Source organism: Aythya fuligula, chromosome 11 (assembly GCF_009819795.1).
Source record: "Aythya fuligula isolate bAytFul2 chromosome 11, bAytFul2.pri, whole genome shotgun sequence".
Lineage (NCBI taxonomy): Eukaryota > Metazoa > Chordata > Aves > Anseriformes > Anatidae > Aythya > Aythya fuligula.
Window position 1 is genome coordinate 14651687 of NC_045569.1, and position 19988 is coordinate 14671674.

At 39.3% G+C, this 19988-nt stretch overlaps 1 protein-coding gene across 1 annotated transcript in view; it reads right to left on the reverse strand.

Annotated features, from left to right (window-relative positions):
• AGBL1 (ATP/GTP binding protein like 1) overlaps positions 1–19988 on the reverse strand; it is a 265954-nt gene that overhangs the window by 204510 nt on the left and 41456 nt on the right. Inside the window, exons 10-16 of the mRNA XM_032195002.1 lie at positions 17855–17971; positions 16257–16855; positions 14539–14622; positions 13541–13627; positions 13024–13172; positions 9659–9746; positions 1766–1910 (exon numbers count right to left, since the gene is read on the reverse strand). Of these exons, the coding sequence (XP_032050893.1) occupies positions 1766–1910; positions 9659–9746; positions 13024–13172; positions 13541–13627; positions 14539–14622; positions 16257–16855; positions 17855–17971 (1269 nt within the window). The remainder of the gene's footprint in view (positions 1–1765; positions 1911–9658; positions 9747–13023; positions 13173–13540; positions 13628–14538; positions 14623–16256; positions 16856–17854; positions 17972–19988) is intronic.

A 19988-nucleotide genomic window follows, 5' to 3' on the forward strand; every position in this document is an offset into this window, starting at 1 on the left:
CTCAAGACATTTTAAATTAGTCCAAGCAAATAAGCCATTTAGAAATATTAGAGGCAACAATTTTGCTTTGGATAAAGAGCTGGACAGAACAATCTATCAATCTTTTCCACTTATAATTCCCATTTACAAAATTTTATGGTCCTTACTGAGCTTGAGTTCATTTAAACTTTTCCTGGGGCAAAAATTTCCTTGAACTTCAATAAGCATTTTATTTGAAGAGGCAGTGAAATACTTCAAGACTTGGTCCTGCAAGTCTAGGAATAACATCTTTTTCATCTCTATTCAATTCATCCCAGAGTAGGTGAGATATTCAGGGATTCCCAGAGCATACAAATTCTCCAAGTCTCCCCTGCTTTTGTGCCAGCAGAAGGTAGAAATCAATAACAGTAAAATAGTGATGAGGCACTGCATCTCCATAATAAAGTATGGTGGTGAATAAGTCTACCCAATTCTTCAGTACTACAATTGTAATTGTAAAACCCTGCAGACTGCAGTATATATGTGTCTTTAAGGCTATAGGTCAAAACCCACAACTAGGGCATGTTCTCCTCCTCATTGATTCAGAGGAATAGCTGGTGCCCGTAAGCCTGATGAGAAGTGAGCTGGCAGGCATAGCTTGGACTGTGAAGGCCTGATTGGCCTTCTCCCAGCTATTGAAAGCAGTTTCTTTGAACATCCATAATGGGATGTAAAGCAGTTGACAAGAGACTGTTTTTTGAGAGGGAATTAATCTAATCCAAGCTATGCTGGCAGCATACAAAGCTGCATGGCTACTAAGTGAGAGAGGACAGTCTCCTTTGAAAGCCTGTGTATGCTTTCATATCTGATAATGGCAAACTGGTATCATTGTAAAAATTAGAATAAGCCCATATTTCACCAACCCACACTGTCACTAGATGTCCAGAACTAAAAACAATTTATTTTTTATTTTTTGCCACGGGTGGAACTGATCTCCAGGAATCTTATGTCTTCATTTTCTGCAATATCTTTCTCAACTTTAACAGCAAGAAAGTCACAAAGCAACCTCCAAAACCATTCATTTCCCCTCTTTTATTCTACCTTCCTTTTAGGCCTTGGGCTCTCCCAGATCAATCTGAGAAAATGCATTTGATGCATTTCCCAGAATATTCTTCTACCATCCACTCCCAGCCAGAAAAGGCTGGAGAAAACAAATTCTTCCACGGAAAATAAGCCCAGTAAAACTAATTAATACAATTTATGCCTTGGATTCATATTCTTTTAGTTTTCAAATTGACAGCACTGGTTTGGGATGTCACAAATGCCTCCTGACACTCCAACTGGCACAGATGAAATAGCTGACAAAGAATATTTGAAGAAGGCCCAGCATTGTGCTATTGCTCTACTTGCAGGTGTAGCTCTGAAAGCTGAGCTGCTATCTTCTGGCAGAAGCGGGAGTGGGCATCCTTCACTTCTTACTTGCCATTAGCTATAGATCTATGCTTCTCTCAGGAGGATACTGCAAGTCCAAGCAAATAGAGACATCTTTGTCTTGTATTTTAGGACATTTTATGACTGTTATGTTTGCACTCCAACTTATCCCATACAAAAATTATTTTCTCCTACAACATTCTGGGCTCCAGAGCTGACAGAGGCTACAGCTGCACGTAAGGCATTGAGAGCATCATGATAGTTAAAAAGCTGCTTGTGAGAACAGACCTCTATGCTATCACAAAGACTTCTCATGTCCAAGCAGCTCCAATCTGTCAGGTCTATTAGCTTATCTAGACAGACATATCAGCATTACCATCATTGTGGAGTAGGTGTAGGGGTAATGGTAGGCCAGGTAGCAGACATCATCTTTGTGAGGGAACTTAATGCTGAAGGTGAGTGTGTAGTAATATTTTCCTCTCATGCGTCCTCCTGCAGCTGTGCTGCAGCAGTAGTGGTTTCTGGAGAAAGAGAAAGAGGAGAAAGTGGACAGTTATCACTCCCAGATGCACATTTCGAGTAGATGTGAAAGAACTAAGTATTCAGAAAACTCTTCACCCTGAATGAGTTTTCACCTCATACTGAAGATGGGCTCTAAACTCATCCCATCATTGGATGAAGTCTAGAAAGGCCACATGTAAATACAGCAACTCCAATGCCAGCAATGAACAGGTACAAAATATAACGGTGCTAAACAACATCCTGTAACATAGCAATGCACCAGCAGGCTCTATGAAAATGAGGAAGGCTAGAGAAACCGTGGTCCTATTAGACATAGAAATACAAGAAGCATCCTGATTTTAAGTACCACTGTGCAAATACAAATTCAAGGCTCTTCTGGGATTCACTCAGTCCACAAAGGCCAGCAGGCAGATAAGTGACAAAACAGCGTGTAGCAGTACTGGCACAGCCAGCCCCAGCTAGTCATGCTGCTCCTGGATGGGAGCTCTCTCATGGAAACCTAACAGTTTGTCTCATTTTGTGAAGGTGAAAATAAGAAGCTAACTAATGCTAGTTCATACAGTGCAGTCCAGACATTTAAATTAATGCATTCAGCTAACATTGCTGTATTGCTTTCAACATCCAGGTTATCTTGCTCTGAGCTGTATGTACCTATTCACATCCCCAAACAATGCCACAAGAAAATATTCTGTGAAAGTCTGGAGATTTAGAAAATACAAATATCCTAATAAAATGTGAAACCAGTCATTCAGTTCAACCACAAGACAACAAGGGACATGCCAGGAAAAAAACACAGCATACGCATAAAAGTCTTTAAAATGTCATCAAAGCCTCTGTCTTGACTAGGAAGAGCAGGAGATTGGATTTGTATGGAGACTGCACACAGAGAAGTGAGCTCACACAGACTTGCAAATTAAGAACTAACAAAAAATCCTCTTTTGGATCTCTTCTTTTCAAATGCTTTAGTCCTTCCCTGTCAGGGAACAAGAAGGCCAGTTTCTCCCCAAGAGAAAGTGAGCTAAGCTTTGCATCAAAGCCAGAAATGCAAGGGCATCACGAGCCAGGGTTCCCTCATGGTATCTGGGCAGGATATGCCCAGAGATGGCAGACAGGTTCAGCCGCTAGTCCAGATCATCAGAAGAGTTTGGGGTGATGAGGCAGGTCTGATGTCAAGGCAGAAGATCAGTCTGTGGGTCAGGGTCCAGATCACTATGGTTCTTACCAAAGCATAGATGTAGCAGCAACTGAGTTAGAGCCTTTCTACAACATAGCTCAGGCAGGGACTGAACAGCCAGCACAGAGCTCAGATAGAGCTCCTGGGCCCATGGGCAAAGGATTTGGGCAGTGGAGACCACAGGTGCACCTGGTCAGGGCCACCAAGACCTATCTCTATACTCAGTCACTTGACACTCCCTTCATTAAAACTACAAAATTTTAAAGGGAGCTTCTCAATCCGTTCCCAATCTGCTCTTGCAGGAGATTTATTCTGATAAAGTTTTCTTTCAGCAGAGATGAAGAGACAATTCATGCACTTTAGGGAGAAGCTTCACAGCAAATTGCATCCATAAGTACATTTCAAACAATATTTTTCCCACATTGCACCAATTATGTGGTTGTGGAACCTTCTGATTCTGAAGGACTGTGAGGTTTCTTTGACAAATGTTATCATCAACGTTGCATTAAAATGCAAAATAGAGGCGGCAACCAAAAGATGCAATTTCAGCTCCTGGAATTTACAATACTAGTTTATTTTGCTGCTGTTCATTCTCATTCAAAGGGGTGGAGAGAAAAAGATAATTATTCTTGTAAAATTCTCCAAAATAATCATCTCTTCTTCATAAGGAAGACACAATACAATGCTGCTGTTTTTTCACCTGAATTTAACATTAGGAACTTGTGCGGGTGAATGACATTGAGTGGATCAATAGACAGACAGTACAGGAACACTGAGTCACAGTGGCAAACTGAAAAGCCTATGATTTTATCCTCCTAACCCACATGATTTGAACCCTTCACCCCAATATTTATCTTGCAAATAAACCACCTTAATATTGGACAAAGAGTCAGATAAAAAATGCAATGAATCCAATATATATAGAAACATCTACCTAGCTATTATATTTCAGTGGATCCAGGATATGAAAGTGTTTGGTGTTTTTTTTGGTGGTGGAGGTTTGTTGTTAAGGTCAGGACAATACCATTTGATTTAGTTCTTGTTAGTTTTGTCAGTAAAGGATAATTAAGAACCATTTCTTGTACAATGGGAAAGGACTCATCTCCCTGGAGTCTATTATATTCAGTGTCACTTGGAAAATTAGGTAACATTACTTATGAAATAGTTTCATAAAGTGCTGAGATCTTCTGAGTTCTTCCATCTAAATTTATATTTGTAGTCAGAGATGTTAGGAGAAGCAGGACTTTGCAGAAAGATACTGCCTACATATCTTCCATGCACATTTGGAAAAGTATTCCTGCCTGTCCCTAATGGTCCAGTAAAGGCTTCTCCCTGTATAAAATGGACACTTAAACCAGAAGCTTTGTACCACCACACACCTCTGACCTTGATACTAACCCGGCAGTCCATGCTGCTTACTCCTGACAAATCTCAGATCTCATGATCCTGAGTGTATGGATGCGTAGCTCTCAAACCTCTATGCTTAGCATTCTTGTTTTGTGCACCTCTGTGGTTTCAGAAAGCTACCCACTCAGAACAGATATTTCTAGATTTTTTAATCACTTCTTGACACCTACTTCAATCTACAGCAAACTGCTTGGTAGTAACAGGAAGGTTACAAGTGGTTTTGTAAGGCTTCAGCATTCTTCACTCATACATTAAGAAGAAAAAATACCTGTGTGTAAGCAATATAAATGATCATGTGTTCATCCTGCATATAATCTGGTCTCCTCACAATCCATCATAAAATGCAGTAGCTCTGAATCTTTTTAAAGGAAACTTTAAAAACAGCATTTTTATTTCTTGCCTCCCTCTCTCCTTCCACTGCTGACACCCCAAGATGGCTCTATTGCCTCCTTGTTACTCCACCAGACCGCTACTTTTTCTTCAACGCCCCTTTTTCAACACTACCATAGCAGCAGGAAACACAAATTAGCAAGCCAGGAAGAGGCTATTATTTCGGGCTTTGCTGGTGTTGCAGCCCACCTAGCATTGTAACACTGGCATGAGATTTATCTCAGTAGGTGAGCATCAGTGCTATCCTCCACCCAACATGTCCTGACCTATCCTTGTCTACTTTTAGGGGAGCTGAGATTGCCTTTCCCGGTGCATTTCTAGAGCACCCTGCAGGATGAGGACCTAATCCTGACCACGACTCTTGAGCATCACTGACAGATGATACAATTTTCCCAATGAACTGAAACACCATTCAGCAGGATCTTATTTTCTGACTGGAAAGTGTAAATGTATTTTCACTTTTCTTCTGTTTGGTCCTGAGAGAAGGAAACAAAATATAGACCATAGTAACATTAGGTCCTCACTATCTTATTTGTTGTCTCTTTCCAAAAATGTTCCCAAAGTCTCACACACTTTCCAGAAGCTAATATACTTGTTATTAGAAAGGAAATAAGAAACCAAAGAGTTTTTCTTTTTCCCTTTTTTTTTTCTTTAAATCAGCATGCAAGCTGTACCTCCTGTGCCTTTCAGTCACATCATAATCGTTAAATCATTTTGCTTACTGCTCTCCTTAAGAAATAATGTACAGGTAGTATATTTCTAATACAGCTGTGATGGAAAGTTAATTAATAATAATACTTATCATTTACTCCATACAGTAATTTTTTGAGTTTAAAAGACCTCTGCAAGCATTATCTAATTAAAATTTGCCTCTCATTTATCTGTTTCAATTCTCTGGGTAGCAGATAAGTGACTCTAATTATCCACCTTTTATAGACGGGGAAACTGAGACACATACAGGTGAAGCTACTTGGCAGGTCAGTAAAGGAGCTGGATTGTAACTCGGGAATTCAAAAGCACCAAGCGATACAAGAACAACATGTCTTGCTCATCTTGTCCCTTTACTTTCTATCTGCAATATTTAGAATAGTAAAAAGCACTGGTAAGCGATGGAAAACAGCATGGTATCAATGTAGAAGAAAATATCTATAGCCCAGATCTCCAAACCACCTGAAAGAGACTAATTTGAAAATAACTGTTCATCACTTTACCACTGATGCATTCCCTTTGTCCAAAATCCATGTACCGTCTGGAATCTGGTGTCCTCATTTTACAACACAACCTGATCTTCTTACATCTAAGTGTGCTACCTGCAGTATGCTTCAATAACGCCTTTGTTTACACCATAAAATAATAGTATTTTAAGTATTTATGGGTCATACATAAATTCAGCTGTTATCTGGGGCCTGACACATTGGAAACTGGAGAAGCACAACTTCCCTTTCAAGGGCTAATTCATGTTAAGTCATCTTTATTTTCTAAATTGTAGGCAGAATCCCATTCAAAGCAGAATATTCCCATAACGATCTTGCTATTAAGGCCTACACTCACACTGTGATTGTCAGGCACTACCAGTGTCTCAGCACTCTTGTAGGTATCATTAGAACAGAGATGTGATCTGCTAATTATGATTTCTTATGTGATCACAAAGATGCTGAAGAGAAAAAAAAGACCTCGTTCTGACACCACTGTGATCACCAAATAGCAAAGTTTTTTTTGGTGATGTGCGAACAAAACACTCCATGTACCTCATTACTATCTGTGAACTGACTATTGTCTGGAAAAGCTGGAGGTTAGATAATATGCCTAGAATGAGCCATGAAACCAAAAGGCACAAGCACATTGTCTCCAATTCAGCATGTTGCCATTGTTCCTTAAATAATTTGCTGGAAAGGAATATTATTCAGTGCATAAAAGCTGCCAAGACAGCAAGTGAATTAGATGATCTTATAGTAACTGCAACTCTGTTTATCATGGGTGTATCCTGTCACTTCATGGAGAGGCAATAAAGGAGAGCAGAAGTGTCACTCAGCTTCCTTTTGACAAGAGCACTGCTAATATTCTCTGTAACATAAAAACTCTCTCATGAGACATATGAGAAAGGTACGCAGTGACAGAGCTGTGCCACAACATTCATCTTTATGAGTGAACTATCCCATCTTCAGTGAAGATGAATGCCAGAAGAGATCAGCCAACGTGCATCACCCAGACATCCCGAGAATGTGCCTTTCCTCCCACTGTCCTTCAGCTCAGAGGTTGCTCTCAATCACAGCTGTGCAGCAAAAGTAGTTAAGGGCATTCCAAAATCATGAATAACCCCTGGTAAAAGTAATTAGATGAGGTTCCTTCAAAATCTGCCAGGCTCTCCCCCAGGATACACGTGACTAGAGTAAATAGAACTGAAGTGAGCTGCTTTCACAAAAACACAAGCAGCGTGGTATCACTACAGCAATCCCAACTGGAAACCATAATTTGAGCAACCATATACATACCTCCTTTATATTCCCTGCCATAGTACAATTTCTCTTGAGTGGGAACCTCTTTGTTAATCACTAAAACAAAATTATTAGAATTTCAGAAGTGAGAGTGCATGTGTACAGATATGTACGCTTGTGCATACAAGACTATGTGAAAACCTGGAATAAAGAGTAGATGGGACAATGAGCAGTTTCCCTAAATGAACATGTTGACATATAATCCAGTGTAGAGTTAGAAAACACCAAATCAATAAGACTCCATTCTCTCTCATATTGTGAACAAGAATCTGATTACTTGCTTAATTGTACAATCATGGCTTAATCTTGGAAGTCAGCTGCTGGTTTAATCACTACACAATAGCCATCTTGTTAATGATATGAGAAACCATTGCTATGGTAATCAGCATGTAAAGTTTGCCCAACCTGCAACTGCTGATGTTGCCCATTCTGTCATGCATCCAAAAGCCAATGCTCAAAGTCAGAGGTTACAGGCATGCAAAGGGAAGTCGCTGCACCACAGTACGCTAGCTCTTGAGAGAACACCTCCAGAGGTCAAAAAGGTCAGGTGAATAAAGTTAGTAAGGAGTATTTGGAATAAAATGAAATTGCAACTCATTGTTGTGAACAACATGCCAGGTTGAAAGAGGATAATCTCATCCTTAGACACACATCTTGTCCCTCAAAAGAAAAGAGATTACAACCAAGATTTTTTTCCCCCTCTCCTCCCTCTTTAGCAACACAAATTTGAGGCTCTGCTACCTCTGGAAGCCAGCCCTCTGTCATTGTAGGGGATTATTGTCTCATCAAATCCATTTGTGAACATAGCCATCTCTAACATTTACAGCAAAAATTTTAGCTACAACAAAAATACAACTTCTTATAAGGAGAAAGCCCATTATCTCACTTCAGTTTCTAAAATCAGCTTTATCACATGAGCTCATGAAGAAATTCATATAGTTTACAGCATGGAAAGAATTCAGTTCTGTCCTAAGAGCACTACTTATCTTGCCACAGACAGTTATTGTTATTAATTGTGTTAATGTCCTTCAGTTTTCATGCTTTTCTCAGTCTGTAGTTACTTGGTAGCCCAAGCCCTATATTTTAACCACAAGGTATCTGGGGCGAGGATCAGGCTTTTCTTTTGTTTATATGTTGCCTAATACACCACCCACAGACTGCTGAGACAGTGAGGCATTTTTGTGATGCAAATTGGTGAACAGGCATCACTAATAAAAAAAAACAATAGGGGAATTAAAAAAAAAAAAAAAAAAACAGGAAGGCTTGTCACTCAGGCACTCTCAGTCCCAGCTTTCAGATCATGATAGTTAAAGCCAGGATAAACTAGTTAATTAACCCCAAATGCTGCAGCATTTTATTACAAGGTATGTGAATTTGACCCATAACGCTCTACCAGTTCAATCCCAATTTATGACCACTTCTTTCCTGCAGAGGGCTCTTCTTCCTGCTTGCCTTGCCCCAGGCTACATCATCCCGAGACACACACAGGTACCCAACCAAACACCTTACTCACCCCTATAATTTTCATGCTTGTTCTATTTTGTCCCCTAACCTTCAACTCTGTCGAGACTAACACAAAACATACCATTTATCCTAGTCCTGAAAGCCCATTCAATCTTCACTGGCAAAATAATTAGTAAGCGTTGTGGATGACATTTTAGAAGCTTTGAGAAAAATAAAAAGTGTTCATTCAACCTACTGAAACTAAGTCCTGCACTTCTCTTCTTTGACTGTAATAACCAGGATGTATGTATATGGGATCAGTTTGCCATGTGGAAATGAAATACTTAGGTGAGAGAATCTCACATGAATCAAGCTCCAGGTCAAATATAAGTTGAAGATGAGACTGATTTAGCATTTTTCAGAGACTCTGGAAAATTGCAGAAACAGCCTGAGACTCAGGCAGTTTATGTAAGCATCAGCCCTAAGCTTGTCAGAACTGCTTTACACCCCTGTTTTCTGACCCCTGAGACAAAGATAAAAGTTCCCATATGGCAGTGGGTAAGGCTAATCGCTATTGTTTGTGCTATCAAGAAAAGGTGTCTTCCTTCTAGAGAAGAGAATTCTGCATGTGCCTTGTTTCTCTTCAGGCATCTAATTTAGAGATCTCACTTTTAGGTGTTTCCTGAAGTTGGAGGCACATAACACATAGAACTAACATTAATTTAGAGACATTTGAAACGTGGCACTAGTGGTCAAAGGTTAACGATATCAATATGGTTAACAGGAGGGGAACTGAGGAGAAGGGAAGCTACAAATTATTCATCAAAAATGCACTTACTTGTAGTAGCTGATATCATGCCCTGCTCGAAGCCAGCGAGGCCTGCCCAGGAGAGCTTCCTTCACCGAATACATAACGAGCTGCATTCCTGCATAAAACAAGATAGTTTCAAATGACATGACCTCCCTGGCTGGAAAAGGCAAGGATGGAGAGGAAAAGGGAAAACAAGAAGTATCATTATTTTGTCTATGCTCTCTGCAAATAGCTTATGCAAAGTAAATACATTTCCCTAAACCCCATGCTTGGTTCTGATGCAGCCATGTCAGTACAAAAAACACTGCCAGAAGTGAGCTGAATGGAGTTCATTAGAAAATAAATTATCCCGCTGGCCTTTGCAGAGGAGAACTTCAAGCTGCTCTGTTTACAAGCAAACAGAAGAAGGGAGAAAAGAAAAGAATAAGAATCAACATATCAAACAGATCAGTGATTTGGCTAGTCCAGTATTTCATGCTTGGCTGCATCATTATTGAATCCTTAAGCCTGCCACAACATTAGAGGCCTGTGGTGCACCTAGTAACACACCTTCAGAAAGCAGCAAGCAAAACTAACTGTCCTAGAGTATGATTTTAAACTTTCCATTAGACCTAAATAATACTGGTTACGTTATAAATGCTGATAATGATAGCATCTGTCTTTGTACCATATTATATCGGAAGATGACTTCTTCCTGACCTCCAAAACATTACCACTTCAGGGCCCCAGGGTATGAGGCTCTGTCCGAACTTTGCACACATTTATTCCCAGCTCCATGATGCCAGCCCATTTGCAAGCTGTTTTTCTATCAAATTCTTTCACACACCTTCCTGCCCTGTTACTGGTTCAGTACACCAGTGAAACTCTCTGCACTAGGTGCCCCCAGCAAGGTGTGGAAAGCGCGAGAGAGACCAGGCCGCCCCAGATCAGTTCCTCTTGGTTCTGCCGCAGGCCCCACCACAGCCACAGCTACACCCAGCAGTGGCACTGATGACTCCTCTAGGAAAACACAATTTAGAGAGGGCAAAACACACCCTTACAGATAACTTCTGTCAGATATTTATGCACATCAACAACATGGTGCACAACCCTTCTCTTGAGTGTTCTTGTGCCATGAGGAGGTGGTACATGAAAGTCATTCATCCTGATGATGTATTTCCATAAGCATCCATTTAGTTTCCTTTCTTTATTTAGGTTTCTCTGTTAATCTCCCCAGAGCTTTAAGAGCTGGCAAGTGTACTGGCAACAAAGCCTTTCCAGCTCACCTTTGGCTGTGGGGTAGCACTAGCTAGCATACAGCTGGGAGCAACCTCTCAATTGCTGTTTCCTGAACCAGAGCCACGTACATAAGCAATCCTGCATTTGGTTCCAGGACATGGGCCACAGTGAGCTGTGGGAGACACAAACCTGCCCAGAAGCCCAGTTCGTTAGACAAGGAATACGAGGCTCAAGATCTACAATGCCCTAAGCATTCCAAATTCCAGCTCCTGCCCTTCTCTGAGCACAAAGGCACATACACACTGAACTGCCTCAGAGCAATGATTGATAGTGGTCTACCATCTTAATTCAGTCCAAAAAGACAGCCAGCTTTTCTTCATGGAAACATTCAGTTTTAAAATACAAATCAGGCTTCTGAGAACAATATCAATATTTCCAAGGTAGAATTTGTTGGTGGAAAATTAAGGAAGGAAGGAGTTGGATGCCATATTTCCTGACTTGCTTTGCTCATCATCACAACTGTTTCATGAAATATCCTTTTTTTGCTGGTGTGAGAATCAGATAGTGCCATCTAACTGAGATCAAAAGGGAAGGGAGGAAAATAGACTAGTGACCAGGAGCTGTAAGGTATTGACACCCATTACAAAATCATGACTGGAAGCTCCTAGTCTTACGGTATGGGCATTAGCACAGGCAAGCATCAAGGAAATCTAACAGTAAAGCAATATCTTGTACCCACAGTCTGTGTAAATATTGTGCATGTGCTGGATAAGGCAGTAAGCCTTGTTCAGCCATGCCAGATAAGCTAGAGCCTGAGTACCTTCTCAAAGCAACAGAATCAAACCACAGAAGAAATGCCTTAACAAGCTATACAAAACCAAGCCAAGGCGTAACTTCATTACATTGGATGGTATTTCCATATTTTTCTTCCAAATATGTATTTTTCATTATACGCTTCAATGTGCAAGTCATGTCCAATTTCAGATATACAAAATGAGGTGATAAATGCTGACAACAGCCAAAATAGCAGATTAACAAGCAACCTTCCACTGATACAAGCCAGAATCTTTAGCTATGGAGCCACCAGTGGCTGTATTGAAGGTGGCAGTGGGTTTTGCAATGGGAAAGACCCCAAAGTACTTCATATTCAGGCTGCTACCAGACACGGCACTTTTAATGGTGGTAATTTAGGGAAGCAGAATAAGATGACAACAAAAAAATTGTTTTCATTTGGGATCTATGTGAATACTTGAACTCCAGCCCTTAGGGCTAAAGAGTAAATGCCTTATAATTCATTATGCCATTCATCCAGACAGTTTCACAAATACAAGTGACAAGTCATTCCAGCTCCCAGTGCTATTTGTTTTAGGTACATTGATCCTGAGAGAGTTCCCCTTGTAATGCTGAAAGATGTATCCACAGAGCTTCAGAGGAATGCACAGTCTGATATTAAAGACTTATTGAACATTCTGAGTCAGGTCTTGAGCTGGTGTAAATTAACACAGCTCCATGGAAACAAATTTTAAAAACAGCCTATGCCAGCTCAGAATTCAATCCACAATCTTCATACAGATGAAATAATTTCTCTGCTAAAACAGGCATTGAAAGCTGGGATTTGCCCTGCCTATTTCTAAGCAATGCAACCTTTCTCCTTAACTATGGACTATGAAAGAAGCTCAAAGACAGCTAGTTATTGATTATTTTTTATTTATTATTTATTTTTTAAATCAGCAAAGGTTTCATGATGTTTGAAGACAGAGAAGTCTTTCTGGATAAACCCAAGTAATCATGGATATTTGAGCATTACCCTCATTTATTTAAATCTTAAAAGAGCTCTCCAGTCCTATTCTGCTCGTTCAATCTCAGCAGACCTTCTCTCTCTCCTATCCCAATGCCAGTGCCATTCTTTCTCAGTTCTGGTCACTAAACACAGAACAATGAATATTTTTTCTACAAATCGTCTCTCAATACTCAATTCACTCCTCGGTCCTCTTGAGGATACAGAAATGTTCTTTGTCAAATGTAAAATAACTCTTTCAGTGGATTTCAGGGCAAGTAAAATGAAACTTAAAGTCTCCCTTTTACTTATAGACATGGAAATTTTGAAGCCTTTACATCATGAAAAAGATATTAATGTGAACAGAAGAGTATCCCAATTCCCCAAAGACTCATACCATAATTAAACTGGCTATTGAACTTCTCACAGTTGATAATGTTGAAGCGATAGGGAACTGCTAATTTCATGTCACGGACTTCAAAGTAGAACCACTGGTGATGCTGGTTGCTGTTCACATCTGCATTCATAATTAAGTCATATTCAAACCTGTTAAGGAAGACAAAGAAACAGTGTCCATGAACACCCCAATCTGCCACCGAACCTGTCAAGGAGAGCAGGCCGTATAAACAAACTCACTAATAAATTGTAAGTGTCAAAGAGCTCCATCGAACCACCAGCACCCAAAGTCATCATGAAATATTCATCATATTTCAGTCACACAAAAACTTCCTGGGCTCTACTTTCTTACTTCTTTTTCTTTCAGAACATCTAAGTGTTGGCAGGCGTCATAACCTCTGCATCATAAAACTTACTTCCCTAGCTGATCTTTTCAGAACCCAGCAAAACTACAGCATTTCATTCTGTGGACACAGCACAAAGGCTGGCTGGGACACAGCCACTGAAGGAGTACTTACTCACGCACTTGGATGGCTTTGCGAAGGTTTCCCGATTCAAACTTGGAGAAGAACGTCAGACAGCCTGGAGCACCTGGGCTTGAGTGACTGCAGTAAATCAAAGCAAGAATAACTATAGCAGGTTGCTTCAAAGACAAGCCCTCACCAGCACCCGTTGTATGCTAGTACAAGAATTTGTAAATTTTTGTTAATAAGCAAGACCCTTCGAAGTAGCAAGAGATGAGCAAATCCATAATCTTTCCATTCAATGCAGCATCCTCTAATCTTGCTTTGTAATACTAAATCTCATATCATTTTCCTTTCCCAATGCTCACTTTTGTCCCAGTTCTTATTTACTTTCTTTATTTCAGTTACTTTCATAGCTGACTTATTAGTTCATTAGCTTCCCATTAGTTCATTAATTACACAAGGCAGCTCTATGCAAGCTTTCCATTTACTCTTCCCACATCTATACAGTTTCCTTCTCCTAAAGTTTAGAAACCCTTATAATCATCTTGAACAACTTCACAATTCTGTTGCTCAGGGTTGAACACAACTCTGATGTATGTTTTCAGAAGCCTTTAAATGTGTCCCACCTTTCAGGGTACATTTACAGCCTGTGACACTAGCAGTACAGATGCTCAAATGCACTCAGCAGAAAGTCAGTTCAGCCTAGGTGTCACTTCAGGGTGGGGGTAGACTGTCTGGATTCATAGCTACAATTCCAAGCGTTAACCTGTGTGTCTTCTCTAACTCAGCACAGGCAATGAAGACATATCCAAGGGCACCATGGAGTCCCTTTGTTTTTTTGATTTTCTTAGTTTGTCAAAAAAGTTTTGAGGCTCTCTTGGACCAATTCACTGGCCTTCCAAAATAAATTGTTTCCACAGGACCATGTATCAGGAACCTACTCCTCCAGTAGATATTTCCTGTTGGATTTTACCTCCTAGGTCATTTCTTGTATACCTTTATCTGAGGTAAACCAAGTAAACCGTGTACTGAGCTTTTATGTTACCCACCTGGGCTCATCTAGATCATAAACAGTTCTGCCTATCACATCACACGGCTGGATTAAGCGGCGAACGTCATCCAGTACTTTGTCCCTACAAAAAAAATAAAAATAAAATAAAAAGAATTATAAGGACATAGTGAGAAGTCTCAGTATATGGTAATCTTCTAGAAGAAATATGAAGAGGCTTAGGAAATTCTTCTGAAGGACTGGTAAGAAAGAGGATTTCCATTTGCTAATTCCAGGTGAACATCATCTGTATTTATTTAACCAGGAGAAAGCTCCTACTCCATTCCCATTATCACAAGTTTCCTTTTGGATTAAATGACTGATTCTGTACAATTTTTATTCTCTGCAGTATTCTGTCAAGTCTGATTTATCCCCAGTTCTTCCCAGTCAATCTCAATCTTCCAACTGGCTAGCCTTGCCCCATGAGAAAATACCTTCTGTAAGCTATAGACCTAGCAGGCTGTATCACCATGAATCTTGACTCCAAATGAGGCTAATTTCTACTCTTTATTAAACTGAGGTTCTCTGATTCCAAAAGAAGTTTAGACGTGAAACGCCAGAAGTACTTTCTGACCTTTGCAGCAATCATGTTATGCCCTGAAGCATGATACGATGATTTCCATTTCAGCTGTATGGTTACACGTGTTATTATAAGCATAAAAACAAAGTTTTTAGAGCAACAGTGCAAGGAGATGGTAGAATGAATTGCCTCTAAATAAGACTTTTAGATTTTATATTTTCAGCAGAAAGAATTCTCTCTCTAGAGGTCAGAAATTAGTAGTCTTCACAAATTCCATTTGGTTACTGTTGATCAACTTTGAAGTTTAGCTAAGAGCCCTGTATGGTCAGTGTCTGTTGTTTGGTAATAAATCTCTATGCTGCTAAAAAGAAATGTAAAGTCATTGCATGCAACCACACATGGAACAGAAAAAAAAAAAAAAAAAAAAAAAAAAAAAAAAGTTGTTATAGGAAGAATTTTCTTTCTCAGCACAGCTTCAAAACACGGCTTTCCCCTCCATTGTAACTTGAAATGACATGAGAACAACAGAAACCTCTAGCAATGTGCCAGAGTGAAGTCTTGTTTTCATTCTTGCTGTATGTTGCATGCCATATATGTTGTCTTTTCCTAGAATACTGCGCAGCAGGGAAGGAAAGCAACCTACTTGCCTTGTTCAAGCTGCTGCTCTCTCTGGCTTACAGAGGACTTTCCAGAAGAGTCATTACTTACACACTCACCACAAACAGGTATATGTGCAAGAAGAGGAGAAGCAGCTTCTGGAGCACCCCATGAAGCAAGCAGAGAGCAAGAGACTCAGCGAGGAGGGACACAGCAGCAAAAGGGTAGACAGGAAGCTCCCCAAGAACAACTTGACATAGACACACAGGTTTAAGGTGACTGAAAGGATTTTTCCTCAAAGAATGAGAGGGAACCTTTTGTTGCAAGCACTAAAAGCCGCTGGATTAGAAGACTGAAAGTAAAAAATAAATATATTTTTTAAAAAAAGTATCCTGAAAGGGCACAGTCTTCTGTCTTTCTAAAGTAAACTTGTTCTCATTTGTGGAGAACAAATTTCCTTTCTTCAAGAATAAAATCTAAATGAAAGCATCCTGCTCTGTGGCCTATCTCTTTGTGGCAAATGGTCCAAAATTTGTTCTATAACTTCCTAAGAAATTCAGAAATATGACAGTCAAAACCTAATTATATTAAAGCACAATCACCTTTGAACCCCATACTGTCGCTCCAACATGGGTTTGCCACAAGGCGGTGGCTGGTGACCCCAGAAATCAGGGAATGCCAAGTCTTTGTATGCTGGTATGGACTTGATACATTTTGCCCTGGCTACATAGAAGTGAGGGTTATGGAATGGGATGTTCTCTTGGTGCTCCTCCAGCAGGTTTGTCACCATGTCTGAGGTCTCGAGCTTCTCTCCATGACTAGAATCAGTTGAAGCCTCACTTTCAGGGTTAAATGTTTTTTTGTACCAAGCAGCCTCTTTTGGGAGAGGGCGGAGAGTAAACACATGACTCTTGGCTGGATTTTCCTCTTCACGGGAGTCTGTATTTTGGATTGCTTCTATGTCTCTCTCTTCATCAATCATATCCCGTCTGCATTTCTCTTTGTTTGTCCAGCTCTGCAGTGGAACTTTGAAATTCTTCTCTCCTGGATCTGGTCCTGCCTCTGTGGCACTTTGGTTCCTCCATCTGTAGTTTGGATGTTTCACAGAATTGTCACTTGGAATGAAATGAGAAGGAGTGGAGGGAAGATTCTCAGTCCTGTCCTCCAAGCTCTTGTCTTCTTCAGACTCTGATTGAAGCTCCTTTAAATTTAAAAAGCAGAAGAAATTAAAAGAAACTAAAGACAGATTGTTCCTCTTTCTAGAGGAATCGCTTCAAGGAAGAAAGAAAATATTTACAAATCTCCCAGAACTGTACTTATCCAATAAGACATCCAAAATAAACTCAGCCAATGGACCACCTGCCAGAATTTCACTATCCACAAAGCTGTATCAGCAGTAGTCCTCAGAATATAAAGAGGATCAGACTGAGTCATCTAGATGAGTCATCTCCAACCAAAACCAATTATTCTAACAAATTAGGGAAGATAATTCACAAAAGGCTGCCTTTGTTACAGCAGGCTAAAGGAGGTTGATCTGTCATGCAAAACTCCACCCCTGCCTTTACGCAAGAGTATAATTTAAACCTATTTAGTTACTTATGGTCATAATAAATGTGACAGCATCATGTGTACAGGTGATATATTAAGACAATGGCCCTTCCCAGCTTCATATTTGAATCCCAGCTTTGAACTCTCCTAAATTCTCTGAGACTTTTAACAAGTGCAACACCCTTCTTCATTTCTTGTCCCAAACTGCAATAGAGCAATGATTTGAACTGTGCATTTCATTCAGTGGCAATGCAATCTTCTCCATCACTTCCTTCAAACCGCTAGTTGACAGCGTTTATTTTCCACATCTCATTCTGATCTTGATATTGCTGTTGAAATTGCCAGCAAAGATACAAATTATTATCTGACAGATTTCTCATGTGGCAATTGATTCAGTAGCACTTAGTTAATCCATATCCAGCCAAATGTGCACTAAACAACATCACTCCCTTTCTATCAGTCTTGATTCACGCCAATAAGCTGCAACAAAAAGTCTTATTTTTTTCTATTTTATTTTTTTTCTCCAGTCCCATGAGACACCCAGGTTTCCTTTTGCAATAGTCTTCTGGTTCTCTCTTGTTATTACTCCCTTTCAAGTATTTCTTAACCTCTTGAATATTCAGAAGTAAAGGAAGTCATGTTGTAATTGTACCTGAAAATTATGGAAAAGTTCTAGGCACATCGCTTCGTATTGTCCAAGCTCTTCCTCTGGCCGGTCAAGTACTGGCCTTGACCTCAATTTGTTAACATCTGTCTCCAAGTCATAATCCTATAAACACAGAATTTAAAAAGTACATATATTGAACATGTCCCACAAAACAACTGTAAAAGTATTATTCTGCATTCTCTGTTTCTAATGGTATATGTGTTACAACCATTCCGGCCTACTCATGAAGGTTGTTGAAGTCAGTTTATGGAATGGAAAATAGTGGGACAAGAGGAGAGGCTAGATGGTGAAAAAGAGGAATTTGATGTTTTAATATTCAATTACTTACCTAGAAGTACTGTTAAAAAAAAAAAAAAAAAAAAAAAAAAAAAAAAAAACAGTTTTTAAAAAGTATGTAAGACCCACTCACTTAAATTTGAACCTATTTATAAGCAGCTCAGCTTGAGGTTCCAAAATAAGAGACACCAACTGACTAATTCTTTTCAAGCATATCAACCATTCTTTTTATGTTGTGAAAACCAAGTATATTATTCCAGAGATAAATGGTAATATTTTAGAGAAACGATAATTTAAATATATATATATATTCACCAAGAAAATTCCCCAAATATATCAAAGGAATGAAATGGCCTCCCAGGCTACCAGTGAAATTAGAAAGCTTGATACTTCTACCTTTTATTTAGATAAACAAATGGTGTCTCTGAGCACCTACTGATCAAACAGAAGGGCCCACCTCAGCATCACCGAGTTTGCAGGAACCAATTACTCATATTTTATGTTCCTATCTCAATTCTATTAATAACAATCTTTAAAATTCTTGTCCAATCCATTTTCTATACTCTGTTTTGTTTGTGTTTTGTTTTTTGTTTTTTTGTTTTTTTTTTTAATTTTTATTTTTATATATGAAAAAACACTTTTAGGTAGTTATCAGTAAAGCACGGATAAGAATTGTATCTGAAACTTTCACATTCAAAAGCAACCGTAGAGGATCAAATTGATGTGCAACCACCTCCATATCAGATTCCAGAACCAAAAAGAAGCTGTGCCAAGCATTCCATTTTTGCATAAGTAACCAGGGAAAGATGAGGCAAGAATGAAGGATGGAGACATGACATTATCGAATGGTCATTACAATACAACATTATTTTAATAATTCAGCATGCATTAGTAAGTGTGCACCACCAAATGCTAGCAAAGAATTTATTCACTCCTGATAAATAAACTGTTTTCTGAAGCTGTTACCATGTTCATTTTTTTTTTATTTTTTTCCTGAATGCAAAAACATCTACGGTGTTTCAAACCCCGAGCCACAGCTGTATTTCAGAGCAGTTTGAACTGTTTTTTGGGCATAGTTGAAAGGGCAGTGAGAGCCTCTGAGCATCTCAGGTCAGAGTATCTGAGGTCAGTTCAGAAGGATTTATCATCAACAACATAATACAGAAAAAAACTTCAAACTTGATGTAGATCTGTTTTTGAGGTGATAATTTTGATTTTTGTAGAATTGCATGAACAGTCACTGCTGGAAATGTAGAGCCAAGTTTGCTTGTTTGGTATTACCCAGTATGCGTGGCTAGCCACAAACATGTTTGTAAGCTATCTTAGTACCAGGAAACACTGTGCAAATTATATCTCATACAAAAAGGTGATCTGAAAGTTCATTATTCATTCCCTTCTTGTTTTCCCTTTAGAAAGATTTGTCATGGGAGATGTATGACTAGCACACCCAACAAATAGTACTTAAAACTCAGTCAGAGTAAACTTAGGCAAAAACAAACAAAACTGCTCACTTCTACTCAGTAAATCCTTGTGAATAATGAAACAGAAGAGAGGCATATAGGCTCTGTTTCTGAATGAATAACTAATTAAAGAAGGAGATAAATTCACAATGAACCTTATTCCTAGTGAGCATCTTGACAACCTCTAATATATAGATAATAACAGAGAGGAAAGTTAGGACACTATGGTGTGAAGTAATAGTATTGCTTTGTTTTATTTTGTTTCTGTTTTACTTTTCTCAGTGGGTGACATATCAGTTTAATGCTTGAAGAGAAAAAGAGAGCAACTAATGATAAAACTCTTCCACAGAAGTCTCAATCACATTTAATTAGACTTCATTTCA